Consider the following 27,332-nt stretch of genomic DNA (forward strand, 5'->3'; position numbering starts at 1 on the left):
TCATTAAGTCATGAAAAAAGCCACATTGTTGAGGTTTGTAGAATAATAATCTGTGTGTCAAGTCAGAGTATCTTAATCTCTTTGAAGAGTTTTAAAGAACTCTGCAGCATATGCTTTGGTGGTTAGAAGAGAAAAGGGACTGAGGACAATACAACTGGAGAATAACAGCAGGTCAGATACAGAGCCAAAGCGCTGAATAATGGATTCGTGTCCAAGGAAGGAAGTGTCAGGCGCTTCCTTGGTGCTCGGCCCTTCCACAAACCAAGTAGGGGAGGAGGATGAAACGAGTCCGTATGATTGGATCAGGAGCTCAAAATCCTGAGAGGCTGGAAGGCGGCGGGAGCGCCCTGAATGAAGCTGGGCTTCCCTGCGGCTCAGTCGGTGTCCAGACAGAGGCGGTGGCGTCAACTGGCCGAGAGGGACACGCTAGCCGCCCACCATGGCCAGCAGGGGCTATTTGGGCTTGGCCACGCACCTGCAGGCCGAGCCGGGAAGCGGCGGGCGCTGTCAGATGTCGGAGGGGGGGCTTCATGTGCTCCTGGGAAGCGGGGCGCAGGGACGCTGAGATGCGCGAGCGGGGGCGGGCGGTAAGTCCAGAAAAACAAGAATGTCGGGCGCGTTCTTCCCCTCCATCACAGTCCTTCCACGACCTTCTTGGTGCAAGAATGGACCATGCTCGAGGGAACCGCCTCCGCCCTTCAGGTCCACTCTGCGCTGCAGGGAGCGGCTCCCAACGCGCGTCCGCGACCCTAGGGGTACCCTGGCCTAGGCCACCTGCTGCGCGATGCCCACGGGACCCAGACACGCTGGCCGGATGCACGGGCGTCGCCTGGCAACAGGGCCGCGACTGGATTGGCTGCGCTCGCTCTCGTGACCGCCCCGGAAGTGGCGTGCTCCGGGCCCCCGCCCCGGTCTAGGCGTAGGCGGAAGTGGAGCCGCCCGGAGCCGTCCGTGTCCCAGGAGCGCTTCAGCCCAGTCGCGCCTCGGCCCATGGCCGCCTACCCGTACCGCCCGGGCCCCGGGGCTGGCCCTTCCGCGGGCGCCGCGCTGCCGGACCAGAGCTTCCTGTGGAACGTCTTCCAGAGGTGCGGCCGGCCGCGCAAGCGCTTGCGGGCCTCCACTGCGTTCTTCTTGGTCTCAGCCCCGGGCCTTCCCCCGCCCCGTGACCCCGGCCTCCAGTCCGGCCTCCTTCCTGGTGCCCCCAGGCCCCTGTCCCTTGCTCCGTCCCCCCACGCTCCATCCTTGGCGTCCTGTCCGGCCCCCTTCCTAGATCCCCTCGGCCTCTCCCACGCCGGCCCCTGCTCCGTCCCCCCCCACCCTTGGCCTTCTCTCCGCCCCCCGCCTTGTCTCCCGCAGTCCCCAGGCCCCTCCCAAGGTGCAGAGCAGCCAGCCGGGGGTCGCAGCCCGCTCGCCCTGGGGCTCGGCTTCCATCCCTCTCCCCTCACAGCCGGTGCCCGGAGTTGCTCCGGGGCGGAGGGTCTCCCAGGGATGCTTGTTTAGGGGAGCAGAAACGCAGACTCTTCCCCGGCTGCTGAAATGCCAGCAACCGGGAAAGAAGCCGGGCCGCGGCTGTTTGGGCAGGTGACCATCACCGCAGTGCCTTCCGTCCCTGGTCGTCCTTCCAGCGAACGAATGACCCAAAGTGGAGTGACTCATGATTAGGGAACGATTTAGTTATCTGAGAGAATCTTTTCCTGCTTGTGAAAAGGAGAAAACCTGGTGCAGGTGGAATTCAGCCAGGCCGAGGGAGGGAGACCTGAGAAAGTGGAGAGGCAGCTTGGGTTTCGGCAGGGAGCGTGCCTGGACAGCGAAGGAGGCGCGCTTCCTTTTTCCCCAGCGGGTCATGGGACTGAGAGGTCCAGCAGCCGAAGGGAAGGGCCCAGGGAAGGAAGGGCCAGAGTTAATTTAGGGTTGACTGCAGAGTCAAACCTTTGCTTTTGCCCTCGTTTGCTTTTCCTGCGCTTTGAATCGCTAGCTTAACTGACCTTAATTTTGTAGGGTTGACAAAGACAGGAGCGGTGTGATATCGGACAACGAGCTCCAACAAGCGCTATCCAATGGTGAGTGGCACCTGGCCGTCTGGACTTGTAAACCGCAAGGCTGACCACCCGTAGTGAATCACTTTCTTCTTAAGTTATTTCCCGAATCACCAAGACTTAGTTATCATCTCTGGCCCGTGGTGGAGGAGCTTCTGGCTTGTTTTGTCGGGTGGTTTCCTGGTGGTTGTGTCGGTGCCGCTCTGAGTCCTTGCCGAGCGGGTGGGGCAACTGCATGGACACGGGGAAAGCCTGAGAAATGGAGGCTGGGGTGTCGGCTTCAGGAGCGCAGGGAGCCCGGCTTTGTAGGGCAGACATCCTTCAGGTTTGTCGAGGGCTGTTGAATTTCACAGGTGACTGCGTCTTGTGACTCCTCTGGAGAGGGGGCATCAAGACCCCAGAGACACCGATAGGGAAGCGACTAAGGATACTGGAGGCTCTGACAGCCGGATCGCGGGGAGGTGGGCTTCTCAGTGGGGGATGCTAGTCATTCAGACATGGGTTAGAGGGGGTTACAGCTCTTGGTGCTGGTGCTGGGAGCTCACCGTGGAGTCGCCTTGTTGCTGGCTTCAGCATGATTGATCCGTGGAGGTACTACTGAAGACCTTGATTCCATAAATACCTGGCTGTGTGGCCCTTTTTTTAACCCCTCAGATGCCACTGTCTTTTCTGATTCTTACGTTTGTGGTGCCGTCCAGAGGTGTGGCATTTAAGCCAGAAGGGGGTTGACTTTAAGAGGTAATGAAGATGTTGAAAGGCTCACCTTGCCTAGTGGGAGCAGCTGGTGGTGTGGCAGGCGGACGCTGCCTCACAGCCCTGCGCGTGGCGCACACCACGGATGTTCCCTTTGTTACTGCTGGTGGATTGGTATTTACAGGTGAACACAGGTAATATTTTCCCTAGGGGGAGTCAGTACTGCTTCCAGTTGAGCTGGTTGTTAAAGCAGATGGTTCTGTGCCCTTGAATCAGGAGCCTGCTGGAGAGAGAATTTTTTTTTTTTTTTTTTTTTTTTTTTTTTGCGGTACGCGGGCCTCTCACTGCTGTGGCCTCTCCCGTTGCGGAGCACAGTCTCCAGACGCGCAGGCTCCGCGGCCATGGCTCACGGGCCCAGCCGCTCCGCGGCATGTGGGATCCTCCCGGACCGGGGCACGAACCCGTGTCCCCTGCACCGGCAGGCGGACTCCCAACCACTGCGCCACCAGGGAAGCCCTGGAGAGAGAATTTTAACAGAATTGCCCACAGGATGTTCAGCCCTCCATTCCTAAGATGCTTGGAAATCGGTACCTGGTTTAAGCCCACCGAAAAGTGTGTATCAGGACCGTCTCACAGCGGCCCTGTAGAGTCACTTTTCTTGATTTGCCCTGAGGGATTCCCTCAGCTTCTGTTGGGGCGATGTAAGAACTTGCCCCGTGAAGCGGGTAGTAGCCTAGCCCTGAGCGGGACGGGCGTGGCAGCCCCCCTTCCCCCCCACGAGGCCGCCTCACTCCTCCCTGGGGGTGTGGTGCCTCTTGTGTGGAGCAACTGTGATGGCTGTTCTGTCTTGTCTTGTCTGTCTTAACCTGAATCTTGTAACCAGTCACATTTTCTCTTCAAATTAGCTGCTAAAAATTTTAAATTAAATTTCTGGCTCGCCAGTCCCATGAGCTTAGAATTTGAAGAGGTGAATTTTACTGATAGTCTGAGACCCCTAACTTTCGTATGCTTTTCTCCTCCCATCCAGCATGACCAGAGTCTGCTTTCTCTTGCTGTGCCGTGAATATCTTGTACGTTCCCTTCGGCCCTTTCTGCAGGAAGGCAGGTTATGAATGGGTACAGATCTCTCGTCCTTCCACAGCCTCAGAGCGCGCGGTGAGCCCTCAGGCTGAGAGCGGGACCAGAATCCAGGTGTGCGCCTGCACCGCTAGGCGCTCGCCCCACCCCTCTGCTGTCCCACCTGTGTCTTCCCGTTGGCGCCCCCGGACGCACAGGTGCCCCGTGGCTCCCACCGCTTGCCGGGCTCTGCTCCTCCCACCCAGGACACCTGCCTTTCCTCGAGGCACCCGCGGCACCTTCCTTTCCTGGATGCTGCCCTTTTCCTCCTCCTGGCTCCTCTGGAGTCGTTTTGCAGCAGTCTCTGGCTACCGGGCATCAGCTTTTGGAGGAAGCTGGTCGAGCTGGCCTCTTGTTTGCAGTCGTGTCGTGTCACCTCTGTCACCAAGGATGGACACAAGTCAGTTTTCTTCACTGTCCTCGAATTCCCATAGCTGATACGATTGGAGTTATTTTTGACTTTTGATTTCTCCCCCAGGATTGGGCTTCTTTTTTCATATTAGGACTAGAATATTAAGCTATTTCAGGAAATCAGTTTAATTAGCTTGTTACTGGTGGAAAAACTGGAGGTTCAAAGTAGCATGGTTTCTCTCTGCAGTGAGATCTGTGCCTCTGACGCGCTCTGTTAAAATCCAGCTGAAACCGCCCTGAAGAAGTACTCGTGGGTCCTGTACACTGAGTCCTTTATGCAGCTTGTCTCCCCGGAGCGCGTCTGAGAATGACTGCTCGGTTAAGAGGTGTGAATAGAGACAGGACTGTCTTGCCTGCCGTTTGAAATGACATGTCGCAAACTGTCTTCAGTTAGGTGCTTTCTTTTTTAATCTTTACTTCAGCATTGTTCCTTGGAATTACAGGAAATTAATTTTGCTCAAGCCTCTTTTTTTGTGCTTCTGTAGGTTTACGTTGACATAACATTGATGTATTTTGAGGAGGCGTTTTTCAGCTGGACTTTAAATAATAATAAGTCATATATTCTTTTAGAGGTATTTTTAGCAAAATAGATTTCATCTCTTCTGGGGATCCCATATTGACTAGCAGTGAGAGAGATCAGACCACATAAGCCGACAGTTCCCTGCTGACTGCCCATCAGGTCACCTCAGTGTCACTCCGTCATAGGCCCAGCCTATGAGGCAGCGGAGGGTCTGGCCTTTACCTTCTTCACCCTGCACCTGCTGTGCTCAGAGCCTGCACGTCCCCGAGGAGGGCCTGCCTGCGTGGCTGCTGGCCGCCTCCTGGAACTTGCTGCCCCTCTGCCTGGGCGGCTCATGCTTGCACTGCAGCTGCGGCGGGCACGTGCTCCCTCGCTGCCTGGAGCTTCCCTGGTTGACAACACGTGCGAGGTGTGGTCTCAGCTTTCGGTGGAGGATTAGGGGCGCCCTGTGCACTCTCCGGGAAGCGGGTGCCTGGTCCCCCCAGATTTTTCCCCGTGCCTTTTCCCTCTGCTGATTTTACTCTCTGTCTCTTGCTGTAATAAACTGACTGTGAGTTTTGTGAGTCCTAGCGAGTCATCAAGCCTGGGGGTGGTCTTGGAGGCCCCCAACACAGCCTGTTGTATCTGCTCGTCCCAGAAACCTGTGCAGCAGTGTTTCAGGTGGAAGCAGAGGAAGACAGGGTTGGCTTTATTCCACGACCTTGGCCTTGGGCAGATCACACTCTGGGACAACTGGAGGCTTAGCCCCTCCGCCTCGGGCCCAGCCCATGTCCACCAGGTCCCACATCGCCTGGTACAGAACCGGAGACATCACTCATCTATCAGAACTGAGTGTACAGAGTTTCACTGTGAGACACTTAGGTTGTTTCTGATTTTCTTCGATGTAGATACTGTAGTGATTTCATAGAACAAGTTTCTAGAAGTGGCGTTTATCAGCTCGAAGGCTGTAGGTGTTGTTATGGCTGTCGATGGTGTTCAGATGGCCTTTTGAAAGGCCGTATTTCCAGTCGTGGCTCTTTGAGGCCGTAGTTGAGGGAGACTGGTGGGATACAGAGTTCGTGACCCTGAAGAGGCACCAGTGTCCTGGCCGATTCCATGCGAGCCCGTAGAACTGCTCTCACCCCTTCCTACTTGGCTCCGCTTGCGGGAAGAAATTCCCAGAAGGGCTGGGAGTCCCAGATCTGATGCAGTAAAGTGGAAGGAGATCGCCAGTGGTGCTGTAAAAAAAAGTCTGTTTTTTTCCCCCAAAGATTCCAGATGAACAGGTATTTCAGTGTGCGTTTGCTGGATGCCATGACGACTTAGCCCGTTATCTCTCACTGAAGTCCAAGTTTGTGGTAACAGGTTGCAATTTCAAGAAACAAAACTCTCTGGAGAGCAAAAAAACAGAATATACTATCACAGAGCAGAGTGGGGTTTTTTCTCATTTGAGAAGGGATCAGATATAAATTCTTTAAATCATCTGTGTGCTTGACGGTTACAGGGGAAAATGCTAAGTGTCCTGACGTTGACCCACCCCTCAACGGAGCTGCGACGCACTCGTACCCAAATTATGGGTGAAAAAAGTTATGTGTACTCAGTTTACATGGAAAATACTGTGTATGTTTCTGTTTTCTTTGGTCTTTTCAGATGAAATTGAGGCAAGACTTACAGGAACAGGGACCATATATTGTATTTCTAAGTAAAAGTCTGACAGGAAATCTTCGGCAAGCTGCTGGTTGTGACACTCCTAGACATGCTGTTTACTGGGAGTGTCTGCAGTTGGGGCTGGCCTGGAAAATCCGGGTGAGGGTCACTGGCACTGCAGGGAACCGCGCTGCTCGGTGTGCCCTGTATCTCCAGCTCTGTTAGACGTGCTTGTCCACTTGCAGTGCATTTTCTTACAGAAAACTGCAGATTTTCAGGCCGACGCTCCAGTGTGTTTAGCACTTAGTATAACTGGAATACTAAATGTTGCCCTCACTAGGGGCTGTGAAGCTTTGACGTTTAGTCTGAGAACCAGGCCACAGGGCTTGGCATGAGCTAAACAGTCAATTAACTGTTGGCTATTGTGATTATCCCTTGGTTTCCCTGGAGAGTCAGGCCCCGTTTGGGTAACAAGGGCGGGCCAGGGGAGGCACCAGGAGCCTGCCTCCACCTCCCAAGCTGGACAGCCTGCGGGTCTCCTCTCCACCCCTGACTCAGCCAGGGGTGACCTGCCACTCTGCTGAGCCTCACGGCCCTTCAGCTCGGCTGCCGGTTCCTCTGGTCCACACCTCCCTCTGCCTGGCCCTCACCGCGAAAAGTGCCTGTGTTTGCATCATCATCTGACTATCTTACTCGTGTCACTTCTGTGGAAAACGCGTTCGGCCGTGGCCTGCGTGGCCAGGGGCGCAGCCCCGCTCACAGCCGGGATGGGCAGTGGGCGCAGGCCGCTCAGCGGGGCGATCATTGAGGGCTGTCAGGTCACAGCCTGCGTCCGAGGCGGAGGCAAGGCGGGAAGGAGTCCAGCGGCTGCGTTTGGTTTCTCGGGCTCCTGGTCCTGGTGGGTTATCTCCTGTGGAAACACCAGCCAGGGCAGCTAGAAAGTCAGGAACGGTGAAGAAGCGACACCCTTCTGTGCACATGGAGTCCCCCTCTCTCTCTTGGCTTCTCTGTAGCACAGTTTCTTTGTACACTGGTTTCCAACGATGCTGACCTTTTCTGGTACCTTTATATACATCCTCCTGCCTGCCCTCCCCCAAACGCCTGTAAAGTCTGCAGAGATGCGCACCAGTGCCCAGGGGTCCCCGCTGCGGGCCAGGCTCAGGGCGCCGCTGGAGCAGATGCAGTGACCGAGGGGCCTGGGTGCGGGGCGCTCAGGAGGGCTCCTCTGAGGAAGCCTTGTATAAACGGAGGCGTAAGGAGAGGCAGGGGTTGAGGTGAAGGTGTGCGTGTGTTTGGGGGGCCATGCTGGGCGTCGGGAGAAGCGCGTGTGGGCCAGGTCGGGGACGTGCTCGGAGCCCAGTGGTCGCGGCCAGGCAGGAAGGGTGCTGCCTCGTGTGTGGCCAGGGGATGGGACTCTGCCACCCAGAGCTGAAACCGTCTGTAGAGAGGGAAGAATGGGGGGATGGGGAGAGACGCTGCTCTCCCGCCCCATAAAAACGTTTTTACGTTGTTTTTAGTGAGTGTAAAAATTGGTAAAGGTGCAAATCACTCTGAAAACAGATCCTTGGGCATAAGGGTACCTGGTGAGCAGTCCATCATCACAGTGGATAAATGGTTCCAATCGTCAAATCCATCGGTGTCAGCAGGCTCCTTTATGATAGATATTCGGTAACATCCCCTTTACTGCTCTGCAGTGAATTGTGGAACAGTGTGTCCTGCCTTTTCACAGTTTCAGAGAAAATAGTATGCTGCCCAGACTGTCATTTTAGGAGAAAAATGTAAAGCATGGTTTCACGGTGTGCTTTCCAGCAGGGTCGCTGCACGACGTGTGCAGCTGCCCCGGTCCTGGGAGCGGTGGTGCCCTTGGGGTGGGACTTTCTGAAGTGGTAGCTGGTGACATTCTTAGCACAGCTTAGTGCCATCTTCTCAGCTTACTTGGTGCTGTGGCCCTGGGAAGTTCAGTGAGTATTAAAATAGCATCTCTTGGTTATAAAGTGAACAAGAGTGAGCTTCCAGGTGCAGGTCTTCCTGAGCAGCTTTGAATGTCTGGCTGGACCTGAGCGATTCCCCGGGCAGTGTGGATAGGACCTGACAGACCCATCGTCCTGGGGGTGGCGTCCCCTGCGGAGAACGAACCGTGGCTCTAGGGTCTTGATGTTGAAAGCTAATGACTTATTTTCTCTGGCTTCTGGGGTTACAACTGGGGATTCAGAGTTTCTTCTCTTTCTTAATTTCTGCTCTTTGTTTCAGGCACCTGGACTCCGTTTAATCCAGTGACCGTCCGGTCAATCATATGTAAGTAGGGGCAACACCGTCCTGCCTGTGCTTCTGAGCTGATTTCTCTTCCGGAACTGCCACCCGCCCTGGCCCTTCCCTGAGTCTTGACTTTGAGTTGACTGTCCAACCCGTCCTTCCTTTCTCAGTCTAATGATCTCACATACTTACGTTTCACACGCAGTCACGTCTTGCATGCCTGTTGACTAGAGGAAGCATGCGAGTTCTCATGTGAAATGTCTCTGCAGTGGAATGTGCTTGTGACCAAACCAAGAACACTCAGATGACCTGAAAAGAGACCAAACGGTGTATTACTTTCTCTGTAGCAGTGTTTCACACTGAGTTTTTATCCATTGTGCCTGCAGTTGTATGTAAATGTAGTTAGAAGTTCGTTCTTATTTGGACCTGGAATCAGGCTGATTTTTTTCTCAGTGAAAGGCAGGCCTTACTAAAATAATCTAAAGCCAATAGTCCTGTTCTCATCCGAGTAGAGGCCTCCCTCGCCCGAGGACTCTTCTGAGCCCCCACTCGGGACTCGGGTCCGCTGGGGGACAGGGGGAGGCTCCAGGAATGGGACCCGGAGCTGGGAGGGTTGGGGTGGGCCCCTCGACGGCTCTGCACTGCGGCTCCAGTTCCTTCCTGAGCGCGGGTGCGCCCTGCCGCCGTCATGCTTTTGAGGAACCTCCTTCAGTGTAAAGCGTTTTTATTGTGGCTCCACCAGGGTGTTCGGCTCGCACGCCTCGTGCCCACCTAGCACGATTTAGGGCTGTGGCTGGGTCACCGCCAGCACCTGGGGACCCGCTGGCCGAACACCAGGCTGGGTCCCGGAGAAGCCAGGCCCGCCGGGGGTGTGGGCGCGCCTCTGCTCTAGGTTCTTGCTGATTCACGCCCTTCCGTCTCAGCCATGTTTGACAGAGAGAACAAGGCCGGCGTGAACTTCAGCGAGTTTACCGGCGTCTGGAAGTACATCACGGACTGGCAGAACGTCTTCCGCACCTACGACAGGGACAACTCGGGCATGATCGACAAGAACGAGCTCAAGCAAGCCCTCTCAGGTTTTGGTAAAACACTTGTCTTGACTGCGTAGCTCTTTCATTTTGGAGCCAGGGCCATAAAGTTTATCTTGTTACTTCGTTTAGCTCACTGATTTTGAAAGCAGTCTGTGAAATCTTTGTTTACGTCACACGGTTTTCTATCTTCCTGTCACTTACATCGTGAAGGCTGATACTTGACTTGGAGGCTCCTATGCGGCTTTCATCCAAAATGAGATAAGGGCTATGCAGTAGTTTGTCCTTTGTGAAGTGGAGCGATGTCACAGGCACATTGAGAATGTGGCTTCTGAAACAACTTAAAGTGAACGAGTCAGAAGAAAACAGTGTAGGGCTGTTTATATTTCCTGACGTGAAAATACACAGAAAGAAGGTACAATGCCCACAGGGGACGAGCCCGTGAGTTGCGCGGAGCGTAGGCCTGAGTGTGGAAGCTCCCATTCTCAAGTGCATGTCAGCACGCGTGCCACACGCGTGCCAGCCTGAGTGTGTGCCGTGCTGTGAGCAGTGTTCACGTGGTGCCTTCCAGAGCACGCCAGCGGGCCTTCTGGTCCAGCGCCCACGTGGGCCTGAGGGGAACTTGGGGTTTGTCATTTATGGAGGGAGGACTGTGGTCGTTACACCAGCATTCTGGCTTGTTTGACATTCACTGGGCCCTCTGTTCGCAGGGCCCTCTGGTAGATTACAATGTGCTTTATTCCGACTGGTTCAGCGTTTAATAATATGAAGTGCATTTTGTTCTTGTGGCTGTTAAGGTGCTTCTGCCCCCCCCTCTCTTTCTCTGGGCGTGCGCTTTATGGCTGTCCTCTCGGTTTCTCTTTCTTGCTTGAGAGGCTCTGGGACCCCACAGGAAGTTTGTGTTGTGAGCCTGCCATGCGTGGGTCAGGCTTTGGGCAGGACATTGACCTCAGGTTCTCTGAATTGAAACTTGGCACGCAGCTGACCTGGCTGTGCCTCAGGTGGGGGGCTGGGAGGGAGGTGGCCCCCGCAGAGCAGTCCTGGGCAGGAGGGAGCCGGAGGCCTGGCCGGCTGGAACCTGGACCCTGTGACTTAGCTTCCAGACTGGTGACCTCAGGTGTCCCCGAACACAGTGTTTCTAACCTCGTCAGGCCCCGGAGCCCTCTTTTGACTTAGTGCCGGTGACCCTCGCGTCCTGGGAGCTCACGTTGGAAACGCTGAGGTTGACAAGCCCCGGTCAGACCTGGGGCGTTTGTGGCCGTGGTAGGTCCACGGTGGTCCCTCAAGGTCACGAGCCGACAGGCCCCGTCGAGCTGGGCACAGCCGAGATCCTTCCTGACTTCCAGCTTTTCCTGGAAAAAGTAAATATCCGGTTGCAGCATTTCTTCAGTTATTCCAAAAAGTTTCTGCCTGTGATGGGTCCGCCATTTCCTAGGGCCTTCTCTGGAGCCTTTTCTTCCACACAAGGAGCGTTGCCACCCTTTCGCAGGTTACTTGTTAGTAACTGTTAGGGAATGTGCCCCCGGAGTGAAATTGCCTGCTTTGGTTTCCCTCCTGAGAACAAGCGTCTGTCAGCCCAGCTGGGGGCTGTGCTGTAGCCCAGCAGATGCGTGAGGGAGTCGGGGGTGCGGGGGGAGGTCAAGCCCTAAGGTGTCCTCTGATCTCTGCTAGTGCCACACAGGGTCTCAGGCTGCCCTGGCGGGGCTGTGACTGACCAGCGCACCCGTTCATCATTTAGGCTCTAATTCCTAGTATGTGCTACGTGCCAGGCTCAGAGACCTGGAAATAAGAAGGTGCATAAGGCCTGGGCCTCATACTCTGCTGGTGTGTGTGTGGGGGGGGGGGCTGACAGCCCCACCCCCAGCAAACGACGCCGTCCCGCACCCAGCCCCTGGCAGCTCAAGGCCAGTGTGGTTTTTATAAGGAATTTATTTCACGAGAGTGTAGTGAACCTTCACTTCCTCCTTGCTCGCTTTCAACCACTTTCCATCTTCCTGCTGCATTTGCTCTGCCCCCCTTTCATGCTGAGGAGTCCGAGCCGGCACCCTGTCACTTCATCCCTGGATCTCCAGCCTTTGGCTCCCCTGAGCGCGTTAGCAGTGTGTTTACAGCCGGGTCGGCTGAGTTAGGCCCCATCAGGTCTCCGGCAGCCTCCGCCCCTTTCTTGGTGCTGTTGGCTCCGTGTAGACACGGGTGGTGCCCTGATCCGGGTCTGTCCTTTGCCATGGTTACTGACTGGCGTCTGGCTTTTCTCCTGGTGCTGAGAGCAGGCGCTGGATGCCCAGTGGAGGTTGCTGGTTCTCAGGAAAGAAGGGCTTGTTCCCTCCATTGGGCATCTGTGCCCTGGAAGTGCAGCAGCGGGGCCGGGGGACACACAGTGAGGGGCCAGCAGGGTTTCCACCTGCCTCACTGACCCTAAAATGGTCTGCTGAGGGGGGTTCACGTCTTGGGTTTTGGAGGGAGGAGCGGGCCCAGAGGCCCAAGAGTCCCAGCGGCCAGTGGAGCCCTGTCTGATTCCGGAGCTCTGCTCTCCCTGCTGCTGTGTCTTTGTCACCATCTCGTGTGTCCTTTCCCAGCCTGGGCAGGAAACCATTGCACAGCGATGGCTTGGGCGGGCACTGCCCTGTCACCATGTCCCAGGCTCACCCTCACCAGCTGGGCCTCTGTCTCTCTGGGCCACAGGCACCGGTACCGGGCGTGAGGGGGCGCCCATCCAGCACCCGCCCGTTGCTCTTTTCTAAGTTGGGGTCCTGTCTTCTACTCAGCTGCAGGGCAGGGGGCCCTGGATTTAAGTCACAGGACGCATAGAGCGCGCTGACCACTCTGGAAAGTACTGGCACGTGTTTGCATGTGTGACTCTTTCAGTAGAGTGATGAAGTGCTTGTGCAGGTAATTAACTGTGACGTTCACTCAGACAGTAGGTGTACATATCCTTGCAAAGATTCCAGCGAGACTGAAAACCAGTAAAAATATGTTGGCACCTGGATCTTGTCTCCTGAATAAGTAAGGAAACCACGGTCACACAGGTGGTGAGGTTAGGAGGGAAGGAAGGGGAAGGGCTTAGAGCCGCCCCAGGGCGTCCTTGCTGGAGGCCTTCCAGGACGCCCAGCAAGCTGAAGGTGGAGTCACCTGGGTGACCCTTGGAGGGCTTCAGTGTGTGTGAGGCCGCCCTACTCCTCACGGCCTCCTGTCCTGACCTCCTGTCCTGACGTCAGTGAGCTGATTGAGGCGGGGGAGGGGCCGTCAGTCAACCTCCGCACGAGGTCTTAGCGTGCGAAGCCTCCTCCAGCAATGAGTAACCCAGGGCAGCCCAGTTATTCACAGCTTCACCATTAAGTTAATACGGTAGGAAAATTCAACAATAAGGGGCTGTTAAGGAGGCTGAGTCCACAGGGTCCAGGAGACCCCTCGGGGCGAGGGGCACGGCAACTGGTGACTGGGTTACTCCGGACCCTCCAGGAAGGGGCTGCTGGTCTCTGAGTGAGTCCCTCCTCAGAGGGACCGGCACTGCCCAGTGGCCACCAGGCTCTCAGTGTGTTGCAGTGCGCTTGCAGCCGGGGATCCCTGGGGCCCACGCCCCCTGGGGCCCACGCAGTGTTCTCTGGGGAGGGAGCGTGGGTACTGACTCTGCTCTTCTCCTCCAGGGTACCGGCTCTCTGACCAGTTTCACGACACCCTCATTCGGAAGTTCGACAGACAAGGACGGGGGCAGATCGCCTTTGACGACTTCATCCAGGGCTGCATCGTCTTGCAGGTACTGGCTGCGCGGGGCCCGCAGGCGCCGACTGCGGGAAGGGACGGGGCGGCGAAGCAGGCGAGCAGGAGTCAGACACGGAAACTGGTTCCGGAACTTAGAGAAGTTAGCGTGCTGTTTGGAGGAGTAGCTGGTCGTTCTGTTAGACGGAGGTGCAGACAGCAGGGCCCCTCCTGCCCTGGAAGCACCGGGAGCTGTCCTTCTGGAGGGCATCGATGGCCTCTTTGCATGCATACCCTGCTATTTTGGTGTGTCTTATGAGAATCGGGTAAGCTGCTGTCGTGTGCGCTGCTGGCTCCTAAGCTGGGAGCCGTGCCCTGAGCGCAGGTGGCCTGTTCGGGTGTTAGACACAGTGTCTGGCAGGGCTGGCGATCACAGTGACCACCGCCTCGCGGTTCCCTGCAGTGCTTCTGTGGATCCTCCTGCGGCCTCCCTGCCTTACCCAGGAGAGAAGTAAGTGCAGGCCTGGACAAAGCACCCAGGGGAGCCCCTCCTAGGATGGAGGGCGCGAGCGCTCGCACCCACGCTGGCTATTCCCGCACAGGCCCTGCTCCTGTTTCTAGGTGGGGAGCCAAGGCCCGTAGAGTTAAGCTTTAGAAATGCAGTGAATTGGTATAAACCCTCATGTCTTGCAAAACTTTTTCTTTTTTGACAAATCTCAAAAAAAAAAAAAAAGGGCTTCCCTGGTGGCGCAGTGGTTGGGAGTCCGCCTGCCGATGCAGGGGACACGGGTTCGTGCCCCGGTCCGGGAAGATCCCACATGCCGCGGAACGGCTGGGCCCGTGAGCCATGGCCGCTGAGCCTGCGCATCCGGAGCCTGTGCTCCGCGACGGGAGAGGCCGCGGCGGTAAGAGGCCCGCGTACCGCAAGAGAAAAAAAAAAAAAAGCAGAGACAACAGTATAATGAACCCATGTGCCCATTATTTAGATTCAGCAGTTATCAACCCATGGCCAAGTCTACGTAAGACTCTGTGACACCCTCCGTCTTAATTCTGTCACAATTCCATTTATGGGAAGCGAATGTGTTTTCCGTAAGTGTTTCCGTAGAACCTATCTCCGAAAGATACCCTTGCACTTCGCATTCAAATCGAGGTTACATCTTGTTGGTTTTAGAATCCACAGAGGGGTGTGCTAGGCATGAGGTTATCAGTATAATTTGGAATTTGGGAAAGCACTCTCAGGTTTTTTCCCTGTTAAAGTGATAGTTCAGTAAGTGAAGTTTCTCTGCCTGGGCTGCTATCCCGATTTCTTTCCCGGGGAATCTGGGCCCAGCAGTCCCAGTCCCTCAGTGACTTGGAGAGCATTTAAGCCTCACGTCTCTGAAAAGCGGAGAGCCTAACCCTACCCTGTCTCTCCCTCTCGGTGTCTGGTGAGGCAGGATTACATGTTTGCAATGTTGTCGGCACACGTTAGGAACAGGTGTAGCGTGAAAGTCTCTCACTAGGATCTGCGTCTGGATTGTCGTGGGCTTAGGATTTTCATCTGAGGTTACGTCCCATAAGTGACCACCTCATCCTTGTATCTCTGCCTAAGAAAGGGTCATCACATGGCAGCATTCAGCCCCCAGAGTAGCAGCATGTGAGTCCCCTGAGGAGTTCACGTGGCGCCTCTGCTCGTCTGTGAGCGGAGCACAGGCCAGCCGGGAGGCTGCCCGCAGCTGGTCATTGCCTCTGGGCCATGCTGGAAGCCTGCTGCTGCCCTGCTCCCTCCCGGCCTTGGAGAAGGAGCCTAAACGCTGGACAGAGGTGGGGAATCGAAAAGGAAAGGCTAAGCGGCAGGCCACATGTAAAAAATCCTCAAAAGCGTTTTCTTTTCATCTGCCTCTTTCCAAAAAGAAAAAGGCTTTTTGAAAATTGTTTTCTACAAAGCAACGTGGAAACTTGTAGAAATCTTCGGAAAAGACAGTTAAGTGTAAAGAAAGGGAAATGGCCCATCGGTCTCCCGGTGGGAGGTTACTGCTGCTGGTGCTTTCTGTGGTTTGTGTCACGCCAGTGTTTCACACACAGGAAGCTCCTGGCTGACGCCCGTGTGGACTGTCGCCTGTGTCAGCCCGTATGCTGTTGGCCGTCAGCCTGCCCAGCACAGGAGAGGGGTGGAACTGGAGAGACTGAGGTGCAGGGGACACGGCTCACGGGCCAGGCTGCAGCCTTGCTCTCGGCCCCTGGGCAGGTGGACAGGCGACCACCAAGGTCACGATGAGCCTGGGGCACTGTCTTCTGTCAGGGGGATTCCTCAGAGCCTGCCATGGTTGCCCAGCATCTGTCATTTGGAGTGGTACTTACCTAACCGTCCCTGCTCTCAGGCGGCCAGACTTGTGAACAGACTGAGGCGGCGCCCTGGGGGTGTGGTCAGACAGGAGGTGGGCGGGCGGGCCCTGAGCGGGGAGGGCGGCTGGGCTTCAGCCAGCGTCCTGGGCTGGCACGAGGTCATCCTGCCCTTCTGGCCCCGCGCTGGGCTTCCCCTGTTGGGCGGCAGGTTCTAGAGGAGGAGCCCAGTGGGGGCTGGTTTCCCTTTGTCCTGAGCGGCAAGTGGCCAGAGCAGAGGGGAGCCTTCAGGGAGGCTCCCCCGGAGGACAGCCTTCGAGTGGGAAGGGAGGACCCAGGCTCACCACCAGGGACTTGGGAGGCCAGGTTCTGGGGCCAGAGGGCTCCGCCAGGACCCAGGGCCGCGGTGTGTAGTGGAGCTGGGCTGGCGGCCCACCCGCCTACGCGCTGCTGTCCTTGCATCTCCTGGGTGGACCGGCCTGGCTTTTGAGGGTGGTCGAGGGCACCTCGCCCGTGGCCCTCTGCGGGCAGAGACGTGAATGCTTCTGAAATTGGGTTCCTGAATGCCCTTTTACCAGTACAGTTGGTTCCTTCTGTTTGATAAGTATTAGATCTAAACACCTGCTGTTTTTTCCTCAGAGGTTGACAGATATATTCAGACGCTATGACACGGACCAGGACGGCTGGATTCAGGTGTCGTATGAGCAGTATCTTTCCATGGTCTTCAGCATCGTATGACACTCGTCTCCTGCGGATACTGACGGGACTTACGGAAGAAAAGACTGAAAATGCCAAATCTCTTACCTGTAATGAAATGGTACACAGATGAGTTAGATACTGTTCCTCCTTTAAATTTTGTATGATTACCATTTGGGGACCCAACTGTACATATGTGGATAAGCTGGTTAATGTTTTGCAATTGTAACAGTAGTTATATCGTTACTTAGATACACACATTTGATTTGAGGCTGTTTAATTGTGCCATGAGGTACGATACAATAATGTTACAGGTACTCAGCTTGCAAAAAACTCATCATGTGCTTTTCTAGATAGCTCCAGTTCTAGAGTGGAAATACTTTATTAGCCAATAGGAATTTTAAATAATACGGAACTTGCACAGAAGGCTGCTCACGTGCCTTACTTTTTAAAGGGGTTTATTGTATTCATTTGAATGTGCAGCATAAGCAATAAAGCACATGTGCCCTTGTCCCCATCCGTCTCAGCTCTGCTCACCTGGAGCTCCAAGGGGTCCGGCACCTTCTGGGGTGCACCCTGGCTCTGCTCGTGGAAGTGCCGAGATTCATCCATCCACTATGACAGGAGGTGGTTTGCATTTCGTGAAACTTCTTTGGAAATACAAGCCCGAATTTGATTTAGAAGGGAATGGGTTTTCCTTCACTTACTAATGATGCACCTCTGTGCCCTCTGATCGACTGTTAGTTACGGTTTTTCACACATGACAGCAGAAGGAGGGATGCAGTCAGCCCCCCACGTGGCGGGCGCACAGCCAGTCCCAGGCTGGCCCTGAGCCTGCCCCCACGGAATCGCTTCAGGCTTTCTGTCCCCTCACCCTTCAAGTGTGCTTCCCCAAACCAGGATTTGGGGCGGGGGCTGTGAGGACGTTGGGATTCTGGGTGGGTGGCAGTGATCTATAAATGGGTCTGGGGCATCAGAAACTGGGTATCCGTGGGGTCTGTTCTGGGGGACCTGTGCTGGTTGGGGATGGAGCCTGGGGGCTGTGGGTTTCTTATCTGTGCTGTCTGATTACAAGGAATGTCACTGACCACACGACGGGGGTCGAGGTAAAGAATCTGTGTGGCTCAGACTGGCCTTGTGAGCTCATGGAGGAGGGTCCAAGGGGGTCTCTGAGGATCTCCACGCCTTTCCATTTGGGTGCCTCTCTGTACTTCAACACACTTGTGAGGACAGCAGCCCACGATCCCAAGTTGTACTCCAGTGAGGTCAGTCCCCAAATTCCTGACTCCGTGAGGCCTGGGACCTCCAGGTGCTCAGGTAGACTCTTCCAGCTGGTGCCCCACTGCCTCGGCCCAAACCGCCGCTTAGCCTGTCTCCCTGTCCCCCATTAGATGGAGCTGTGCATAGCGGGGGCCCCTCCTCCCCCACAGGTTCCCCTTTAGATGGAGGCATGGACGGCGGGGCCCCTCCTCCCCCTGGGAGGCACTGTGCTCATCTGTCCCTTGAGCTCTGGCCTGCAGACACCCCAGGCTCAGAGTGAGGGCAGCAGGTGTCCAGCCTCTGTGGACTCTGTCCCCCTGTGACGTGGGAACCCCGCCCTCCACGTACTGGCTTTCCTGTCCACCTCTTCCCCCATCCTGCACCTGTGGCACCTTGGACTCTGGGTTCATTCCGGATTCCCAGGAAGCTGGAACCCCTCAGACTGGTCTCAGGCAACGGCAATTCATGGCTTCAGTGCGGAACCTGCCCAGTACACAGTTTAATCTCCGAGGATCACTGGGGGCCTGACAGAGCGGACCCTGAGAGGCCTGCTCTCAAATGCATGTCAGCCTTGGGCAGGGGATGGTGCATGCGTGGTTAGGTGCCTTCCTTGATTCAGGGAAGCGAGGGGAAGGGGAGATGCGGAATGTAAAGAAAGGTCTGATTGTGTGGGGTACAAACATACTCGGGTGAGAGGCACAGACGTACTCGGGTGTGTGGCACAGATAGAGGTGGGTGGTACACAGGTACAGTCAGGTGTGTGGTAGAGATACACACTGCACAGACCCTCAGTGGAGTCTGTGGCCTGAACCAGTGGACGCACGTTGAGGAGTGGGTGGGGACGTGGCTGCGATGGGCTTGAGGTCTGGGGGTTCCGTCCCGAGCCCCAAGCCCCTGCCCAGGCGGGCGTGCAGCAAGATGAGGACTCCTTTCCGCCAAGGCCGCACCTGATTGGTCTAGCGCCAGTCGGCCACACGGGGGCAGTGCTGTCCCGCCTGCAGGGATGCCTGACCCTGGTGCTTCATCTAGATCCAGAGGGGTGACCTCGAGGGACAGCCAGCGTGGAACTTACAGAAGCAACAGAGAAACCAGAGGGAGTGGGGGTCAAGTGAGGGTGGCAACACGTCTGCAGCTTTTCCTCCAGCAGGGTGCTCTGTTCTCAGGCCGTGCCCAGCCCCCTGGGAGTCGGGGCTCGGGGATGGGGCAGGGGAAGCCGGCCTGGCCTCCGGGAGGCTGCTGCCCGTGGTGCCTGTCCGTCTGCACCCGGCGCTCCGCCCCGGCCGCCTGCTCTCGTGCTCCATCTCTCCACGTGCGCCGTGTGCTGATGAACCAGCTCCCCGTTTGACTTCTGGGGACACGAAGCATGTGCTCAAGACTCCGGAATTCTGGCCCAGGTTCAAAGTCGGTGCTTCATGAAGAGGAAATAGTCCAGGGCAGGTAGGACGGACTACCTGTGGCCACCACCCTGGTCACCACTAGTCACCTCAGCCGGCTGGGAGAGTCACCTTCCCGGTCCAGGTGAGCCTGGTCAAGGGAGGACCAGGTGGGAGGTCTGGGGCGGGGGTGGAGGCTGTCACCCCTCACCTGTGGAGGGTCGGGGGCTGCAGGCAGCGCTGATGTCAGATGCACACTCTCTGCAGTGTGGCTGAGTCAGTCCCTGTGGAGTCCCCGCTGGGTCCTCTTCCTGTCCCTGAATTCGTCTGACCACGGCCCCCAGCCCACAGGGGCCGCCCTGCTGCCCTGGAACTCGAGGACCAGAGGGGCTGGGGCACCGTGTGCCCTCCTCACCTCACACCACCTGACGGAGGTGGGCCCAGGCCAGCTCGGAGTTCACCGCGTGGCTCCATTTAAGAGCACGTGAGTGTGCGAGGATGCGTGTGACTGTTTGATCGGTGTCCAGACTAGAGGCTCCAGGAAGCCAGCCCATGACTCCAGGTCTGCCCCTGAGATTGGGAATGTACGTACCTGGTGGGAAAATGGGTAAAGGTGGAGATTCTTACCTGTTGTACATGTGTTAAAATATACGTAACATAAAATTTAACATCTTAACCAGTTTTAAGTGTACAGTTCCCTGGTATGAAGTACACTGACAGTGTTAGCAACCATCACCACCATCCATCTCTGTAACTCTTCATCCTGTAAAACTGAAACTCTGTCCCCGTAAACATCCCTCCCCCTCCCCCGGCCCCCGGCCCCACCGTCCTCCTCTGTCTCCAGGAATCTGACTCCTCTGGGTCCCTTACGTGAGTGGAATCCTACAGGATCTGTCCTTCTGTGACTGGTGGAGCTCACTGAGCATAATGTCTGTCCTCAAGGTCCATCTGGAAGCCTGTGTGGGAATTGCCTTCCTTTCTAAGGCTGAATAACGTTCCGCTGTGTGAACGGACCACCGTGTGTTTACCCTTCATCTGCTGATGGACACTTGGGCTGCCTCCACCTCTGGGCTATTGTGAATATGCTGCCGTGAACTTGGGTGGACGTACATCTCTCGAGACCCTGCTTTCAGGTCTTTCAGTTATATCCCCAGAAGTAGTGGATTATATGGTAGCTCTATGCTTAATTTTTTGAGGAACTTCCATACCGTTTTCCACAGTGGCTGCACCATTTTACATTCCCACCGACAGTGTGTGAGGAAGGATCCCTATTTTTCTACATCCTTGCCAACACTTGTTATGTTTTGACAGTAGCCGTCCTAACAGGTATGAGGTGGTATCTCATTTGTGGTTTTTATTTGCATTTCCTTAATGATCAGTGATGTTGAGCATCTCTTCATGTGTTTATTGGCCATTCCTGTGTCTTTGGAGAAATGTCTGTTCGCATCCTTTGCCCATTTTTAAATTGGTTGTTCGTCTTTAATTGTTGAGTTGTAGGATCTGTTCATATGTTTTGGATATTAATCCCGTGTCAGATACATGATTTGGAATACTTTCTCCTATGATAGGTTGCCTTTTCACTTTACTGATAGTGTCCGTTGATGCACAAAGGTTTTAAATTTTGATGTAGTTTAATTGATCTTTTTTCCTTTCTTGCCTGTGCTTTTGGTGTTATATGCAAGAAAGCTTTGCCACATTCAGCCATGAAGCTTTTCGCCTATGTTTTCTTCTAAGAGTTTTATGTCTACTTTAGGTCTTGGTCCCTTTTGCGGTAACTTTTGTATGTGGTGGTAGGTACGGGTCCAACTTCATTCTTTTCCAAGTGGATGTCCATTTCCCCACCATTTGTTGGAAAGACTGTCCTTTCCCCATTGAACGATCTTGGCACCCTTGTCAAACATCATTGACCATATGTGTGAGGATTTATTTCTGTGCTCTCTATTCTGTTCCGTTGGCCTATACTTACCCGGTTTATAGATAAAAAAGTGAAGGCCCAGAGAGGGCCCACAATTTGGCCGAGGTCACATGGTAAGTGGTGGTTAGGCTGGGATTCGGGTGAAGGGTGCCCTCGTCCTCGCCCTGTTCATGCAGAGGTGGGGAGCTCAGGGGGCGCATCTGACCCACCCACTCTTCCCACCAGATGACACTCCACGCCAGCCGCGCTGGGCCTCACCTTGTTTATATAGGTTCATGCTAGCTGCCAGCAATTCAGGGAAGCTTTAAGATGGCAAAGGTCCCACTGAAATTGCCTTCAAACAGTGCAAAGAACCAGAGAGGGAAATACCTGCCCCAAAGACCCAGACAGGGCAAATTCCAGGGAAAAGCTGACAGTCCCCTAAGAGCCAGGGGAGGCTCAGAAGAGCAGTGGCAGCAGAAGGGGTTGAGGGGGACCCTACACAGCGGGGTGGAGGAGAGCTGAGGGACCCTGCAGAGCAAGCCCCATCCCCCCAGAGCAGGAGGTCGGAGAAACCCACCACCTGAGATGGTGCCCACAGGTACCCACTGCCCAACAAGCCCACCACTCTGTCCATTTAGGGCAGTGCCTCCCTCTTGTATGAAGCTCAGGAAAGTTCACCTGACATTAGTAAAAGGGGCAAAGCAGGGGCTAGAAGGAACATCTCAGAACCCCTGTCGTCTACAGCCAGTATCTCAGAGGTGACCAAAGACAAGGCATCCATTAAAAAAGTACCAACTCTATAAAAAAGAAATAACACAGAAATCAAAGATAGAATATCTGGAAGGGAAAAAGTTACGAACAAAAACTGTAGGGAATAAAAATTCAAAACTGAAAAGGACCTTTTCCAGAGCTAACGTTGGTGAGGTGAGGTTTGGAGGACAGGGTGCAAAGAGGACCACCGGAGCCCAGGACAAGGAGGAAGCACAGGTGAGCTGGGGTGGACCTCAGACGCAGCAGGCAAAGTGGGTTCCACCCTGCAAGTCCTTGGTGGAGCCGTGGTCAGCTGAACAGGAGACAGTTTCTGAGAAACGTTCCTCCCGTGTTCCTTTAACTGGGAAGTTCCTGGAGAATGTGCTCCAGCAACACAGAGGGAGTCACCCTAGAGGAGGCTGGGGTCCTGAGTGGGCAGTGCCTGGACGGACCATGCAGGTGGGGTGGGGGACTGAGACAGACTGACTCATAGAGCCTGCGGAAGGCTCATTCCACGGGGCCACCAAAGGATGTGGAGGACAAGGCAGGTTCAAAGAAAACCAGGCGAGTGAGTCATTGTTCAGTGGGGGCCGGGGTTGTGCATGAAAGGAAATAACTGTAGTAAGTTGGCCTCCTCCCTCCCCTCCCTCTCCCCTCCCTCTCCCCTCCCTCTCCCCTCCCTCTCCCCTCCCTCTCCCCTCCTTCCCCTCCCCTCCCCCGTCTCCTCCCCTCCCCTCCCCCTCCTCCCCTCCCCTCCCCCTCCTCCCCTCCCTCCCTCCCCTCCCCTCCCCTCCCCCTCTTTCTCCTTACCCCCTTCTGCCCCCACAATGGCTGGTTCTGGGCTGTGAGACTGTAGCAGGTTAGGGTTAGAGATGAAATTTCCTGCGTCCTCTCCCCCCAGTAAACCCAAATGTCAGCTAGCCAGGGACGGTAGAGGTGGCCTCTGCCTTAAGCTGAAGGAAATGACAGGACAGATAGATATTCAGGGAGGAGTTCCAGTCAGAAGGAACAGCACCTGCGAAGCCCCAGGAGCAGGCAGAGGAGAGGGCAGAGCCTGGAGGGTCTTGGCTACACCCTCTTCACAAGCGCGGGGTCCTGTGGATCCTGACCCTGAAGGGAGCTCAGCTTCAGCACATGGGTGCCCCCAGGCCATGCCAGGCTCCCCTTCCAGGCCACAGCTCCCAGGGCCAGCTGCTCCCCTGGAAGGAGGGCACTGTCCCTCCCCTGCTCTGTGCTGCATGAGCCGTGAATGTGCAGGCAGCTGGTTTCCCACTGGACCCTCGAGTTGGCTGAGACCCTGAGGGTCTGCTGAGGGGTGGGACCTGCCCACCGCTCCTTGTTTCCTGCTGACAGGAGCCCCAGAGGAGGGGATGTCGGGAGCAGGGGGCCGTGTGGCCAGGCCGGGGTCTGCAGGGGCCTCAGGGTGACTGCTGGCACCAGGCAGGGGCGCTGGGCGGTGGAGGTGAGGGGTGGGGTCAGACCGGGTGGGGACCCTGGCTCTGCCCATCCCCTGAGGCACCTCACCTTCTCCCACTTCATCTGCGACCCTTGCCAGCCGCCACAAGCAACGTCTCTGGTGTTCGGGAGCAACCCCTGAATCGCGCTTACTGACTCCAATGTCCCTGTGCCAGCAGAGCTCCCGGTTCACTCTGCTTTGCCCGCGTCCCAGGCACCACCTGGCTCTAAGGCAGTCCTGGACCCCCAGCCACATCAGGGCCTTCTGGACGGGCATCCACTGGGTGGCCCCTGCCCTTTCCTGGGACCTCTGTCCTGGGGCCTCCTGGGAGTGAGCCTCTGGGGAGGCACCTGGAGCCCCCGCTGCTGGGCCCCTCTCCACCTGCAGGCGGGGACCCTGGGCCTCCCACGGACACTCCTGCAGATTCAAGGGTGCAGGGGCATGTCGGCCACCCTCACCTGGCGGCCTCGTCCTGCACCTCCCTGCCCCCACCCTGCTGCAGGCCAGGCGGGCTCCCCAAGCTGACAGACCTTGTATGATGGCAGCCTTCCCAGGAGTGGGAAGCCCTGCTTGGCTGTGCACACAACGGGAGGGGCCCTCAAGGGACGGCCCACAGAGACAAGGGCAGCAGCGGCTCTTGACAAAATGCTCCAGATCTTTCTCTGGCTTGCAGGCGAAGTGAGGTTGGGGGAGAGAAAGCACAGACCAGAACAAGGACTGCCCGAGCAACACAGCTGTCCCCCCGGGGAACCGTGCGGCCTGACACCTGCAGGGTGACAGCACACCCCTCGGCTGGTGTGTCTGGGGGGGACAGGCGGGCAGAGCCAGATGGCCATTAAGCTCGTGTAGCTGTCACATCACTGAGCTCCCAGGACGGCCACGTCTGAGACACAGCCGTGGAGACACAGCGTGGGCAGTTGAGGGCCAGGGGGCACCTTCGGTGTTGTCTCTTTTCCAAGCCCTCTTTCCTGCCAGGTGTCAGCCACCCTCCCACCCTGGGAGGACAAACGATCCAGGAAAGAGGAATTTGTCCCCAGCTGGTCGGAAGTTTGGGCGGAGTGGGAGGACGCAGCAACACGGAGCCTACTTGCAGTTGGAGGTCCCGAGTGCAGAGAGGAGGGAGGTTCCGAGAAGGCCTCCCGAGCTGCAGCCCCAAAGGGGAAACACTGCGGTGCGGGGGTGGGTCAGGGTGGTCACGGTGGAGAAGAAAATAGGGGACGCCCAGGCGTACTCTGCAAACTGTTGTGTGTGTCTGCAGGATCTGTGTGAACAGGAAGTTCAGGGGGAAGTCGTGTCCCGCTGACCTCGTGGGAATGCTGCCTGGGGGGCCTGGAGTCACCCGCGTTCTGGTGGGAACAACACCCAAGGTCTCCCACAAAGGGGGCTCACCGTGAATTCCTGGGACTTCACAGGCAAGGGTCATCCTTTCCGTGTCCAGTCCCAGTGACTGCCCCCAGGTCTACGGAGACTACAGGCTTTGGGGACAGGCACAGCCAAGGTGGGTTGGAGGGAAGGAGGGGGAGTGGACACGGGTTTCTCCTGCACCTCAGGCTGTGCGGCCTCACCTGCCGTTGTCCTGCCCCCGGAAGTGGCAGCAAGAAGCAAAGAGGCGTCTCGCTCAGGCTGGTTCCCGATGGGACTGGGTGGGTGGAGGTGACTGATGCCTAGGCAACAGGCTAGAACGGGTCCTCTGAGACACGTGGGCTCTGTCTTCCCATGCAGGGGACGCAGGCTCTGACTACAAAGCTTCAGATCCTCGGGGCACCCACCCAGGGGTCTCTGCCCAAATTCCTGGGTCTGAGGGTTCCCCTACAGGCCTGGACTTGACAGGGTGGACCCACCTTACCTCTGCCACTCCAAGATATGCCTTCCCAACGTCATACACATGCTTACTTATTTTTTTTAGCAAAAAGAAAGAAAAAAAACCCGACAAAATGGTACAAAAGCACGCCATGCTTCTTGCAAAATGGTCAGGAATGGTGGAAATTTTTAAAAAGTAAAAAATTAAAGTTCGCCTATAACCTGAGTTATTCACCCAGATTTTTTTCTGTGCATAATGCACTTTACAAAAATTGGATCAAGGTGCAACTGCTGATTTTAACTACTTAAAAAATACAGCAATACAGATGCATGTTGTTCCAGGTCAAAAAATAATACAAGATCATTCACTCAGCTGACACTTTTGAGCCCCTGTTCTGCAGTAGAAGCCCTGCTCTTCCTTGGATAGAGGTGAACAGAACAGACCTGGTGAGTTTACCTGTTAGACACAGGAGCAAAGAAACACCTGCTGTAATTTCAGGCAGTAATATGCCCTACAAAAGGCAGAACAGGGAGAGATGGACAGCGGTGGCCTTTGACTGAGGTGGATATCCTCTCTGAGAACACAGGATCAGAGAGTTAGCCCTGCGAGTATCTGGAAAAGAGCTTTCTCAGAGTGGGAGCAAGTGCAAAGGTCCTGAGGCACACACGCTGGTCTGTGAGGCTGGGGAAGGTAGCTGGGGCTTGGGTGGGGGCGGGATTTTGCTCAGAGCCGGGCAGGTGCCAGGAATGACTCCCTTGGCTGCGACTGACTGTGGGGTGCGAGCGAGCGCTGGAGACCCCACAGGGCTGGCTGCGGTGGCGGTGGTCGGTGGGGCTTGGGTGGGGACATGGTTGGTGCTGAGGGGCTGCCTGGGGAACGCAAAGGGACTGGACATGAGGGGGCAATACAAGCCCCCACACCACCCCCGCCGGGGCAAGGATGGTGGCAGCAGTCGGGCGAGGTTTCCGGGGGGGCCCCTCAGACCTTGGGGCAGAAAGCCCAGGATGTGAGGCCAGGCTCACGGTGTGTCCCGGGGCGCTCCGGGACCAGACACACAGTCCGGGCCCAGTGAGGGAAGGGGAGCTTTCGAAGTCTGGACGTGTCCTCCAGGACGGAGGAGGGGAGGGGCCAGATGGTCCGCGTGGAGGAGGGGGAAGGAGCCGCCGGAGGGGTGGGAAGGGCCCCGCTGGCGGCCTGGCTCCTTCGAATCAGAAATGTCGGGATGAGACTTCCACGAGCTGCCCTGCGGCTCCAGGAAGGTGCAGGGTTAAAAGTATTACATTAATACTTTAAAACTGTAAAACCCTTTGATTTTAGCAACAACCTAATTGGAGCAGGCGGAGCAGGACCTGCTACGCTCACGTTACACATTCGGATCCGGGCGCCGGGACCCAGCCGCTAGGGCAGTCTGGGCCCCGCACCTCCGCCCCGCCGGCAGGTGCGCGCTCAGCCTCCGCGGGCGCAGGTGGAAGGGGGCGCGCGACTGCGGGCGAGGAACAGAGGGTCTGGGGCTCCCGCGGGGAGCACGGGGGCCTCGAGGGGCACAGGCACCCTGGAGCCGACAGACCCTTGGGTAGACCACGAGGACACGAGAGGCGCAGAGCGCGACCCCACCGTGGCGCACACAGATCCGGAGGACCACGGGGACGGGGGGGCGCAGGGCGGGACACCACCGTGGTGCACAGAGATCCCGGGGACCACGGGGACGCGAGGGGCGCAGGGCAGGACCCCACCGTGGTGCACACAGACCCGGGGACCATTGGCCGGCCGGAGATGCGCGCGCGCGCCCCCTGCCGCCTCCCGGGCTCGGTCGTCTCCGGGGCGGGGCGGCTCGCGTGCCGGGGTGGGGCTGTCCTTCCGCGGCCACAGCCTCCGCCTGGTCCCCGAGATGCGAGCGCCGGCAGCCGCGCAGCCACAGCTCCCTGTCCCCGCGGACACCTCGCGCGGGCGCGCTTGAACCTCCGCGCCCCGCCGGTCGGGTAAGTGCGCTGGACGTGCTCCGCAGGTCCAACTCCGCGAGGGAGACCCTAGCGCAGGGCCATCTTCCCAAGGCTCCCGCACCCTCGGCCCCCCCATCCCCCTCTCCCCTCCAACCCCACTCACCCCATCCTCACGTCGCCAGGCCCTGGGGTCCAACGGGCAGCTTCTCACCTAAAACTAAAAACAGCGCTTTTGAGGAAAGCCAGTCCGCTTTCACTGCTTGCGGTCCCTCAGTTTCCCGGCCCGGGAGCGCCCGACCCCCGCGCTGGGGAAGCTGGGCTAACTGCCCTTTGCTCTGGGCACAGCTTCCTTCGGAACTGTTTTGGGCAGATGCTGGGGGGCGGGGGGGACTTTGAATTGGACTCCTGAGCCCTCTCCAGGGCAGCTGGTGAGGGGAGGCCCCCAGCCAGGAGGTCCC

At 56.7% G+C, this 27,332-nt stretch overlaps 1 protein-coding gene across 2 annotated transcripts; it reads left to right on the plus strand.

Moving 5' to 3' along the window:
• Positions 1–930: 930 nt before the first annotated feature.
• Positions 931–16,910, plus strand: PDCD6 (programmed cell death 6). Of its 2 annotated transcripts, none has more exons than XM_082651370.1 (6): positions 931–1,085; positions 1,999–2,060; positions 8,653–8,697; positions 9,579–9,737; positions 13,328–13,437; positions 16,341–16,910. In XM_082651370.1, the coding sequence occupies exons 1-6, from the start codon at positions 991–993 to the stop codon at positions 16,437–16,439; spliced, it is 570 nt and encodes a 189-aa protein (XP_082507496.1). In that variant the 5' UTR covers positions 931–990; the 3' UTR covers positions 16,440–16,910. The 2 variants fall into 2 exon arrangements, with proteins under 2 accessions (XP_082507496.1, XP_082507497.1); XM_082651371.1 differs by having other exon boundaries at positions 9,579–9,731.
• Positions 16,911–27,332: the final 10,422 nt, after the last annotated feature.

Source organism: Grampus griseus (genome assembly GCF_964374135.1).
Source record: "Grampus griseus genome assembly, chromosome: 3".
In the NCBI taxonomy this organism is placed as follows: Eukaryota; Metazoa; Chordata; class Mammalia; order Artiodactyla; family Delphinidae; genus Grampus; species Grampus griseus.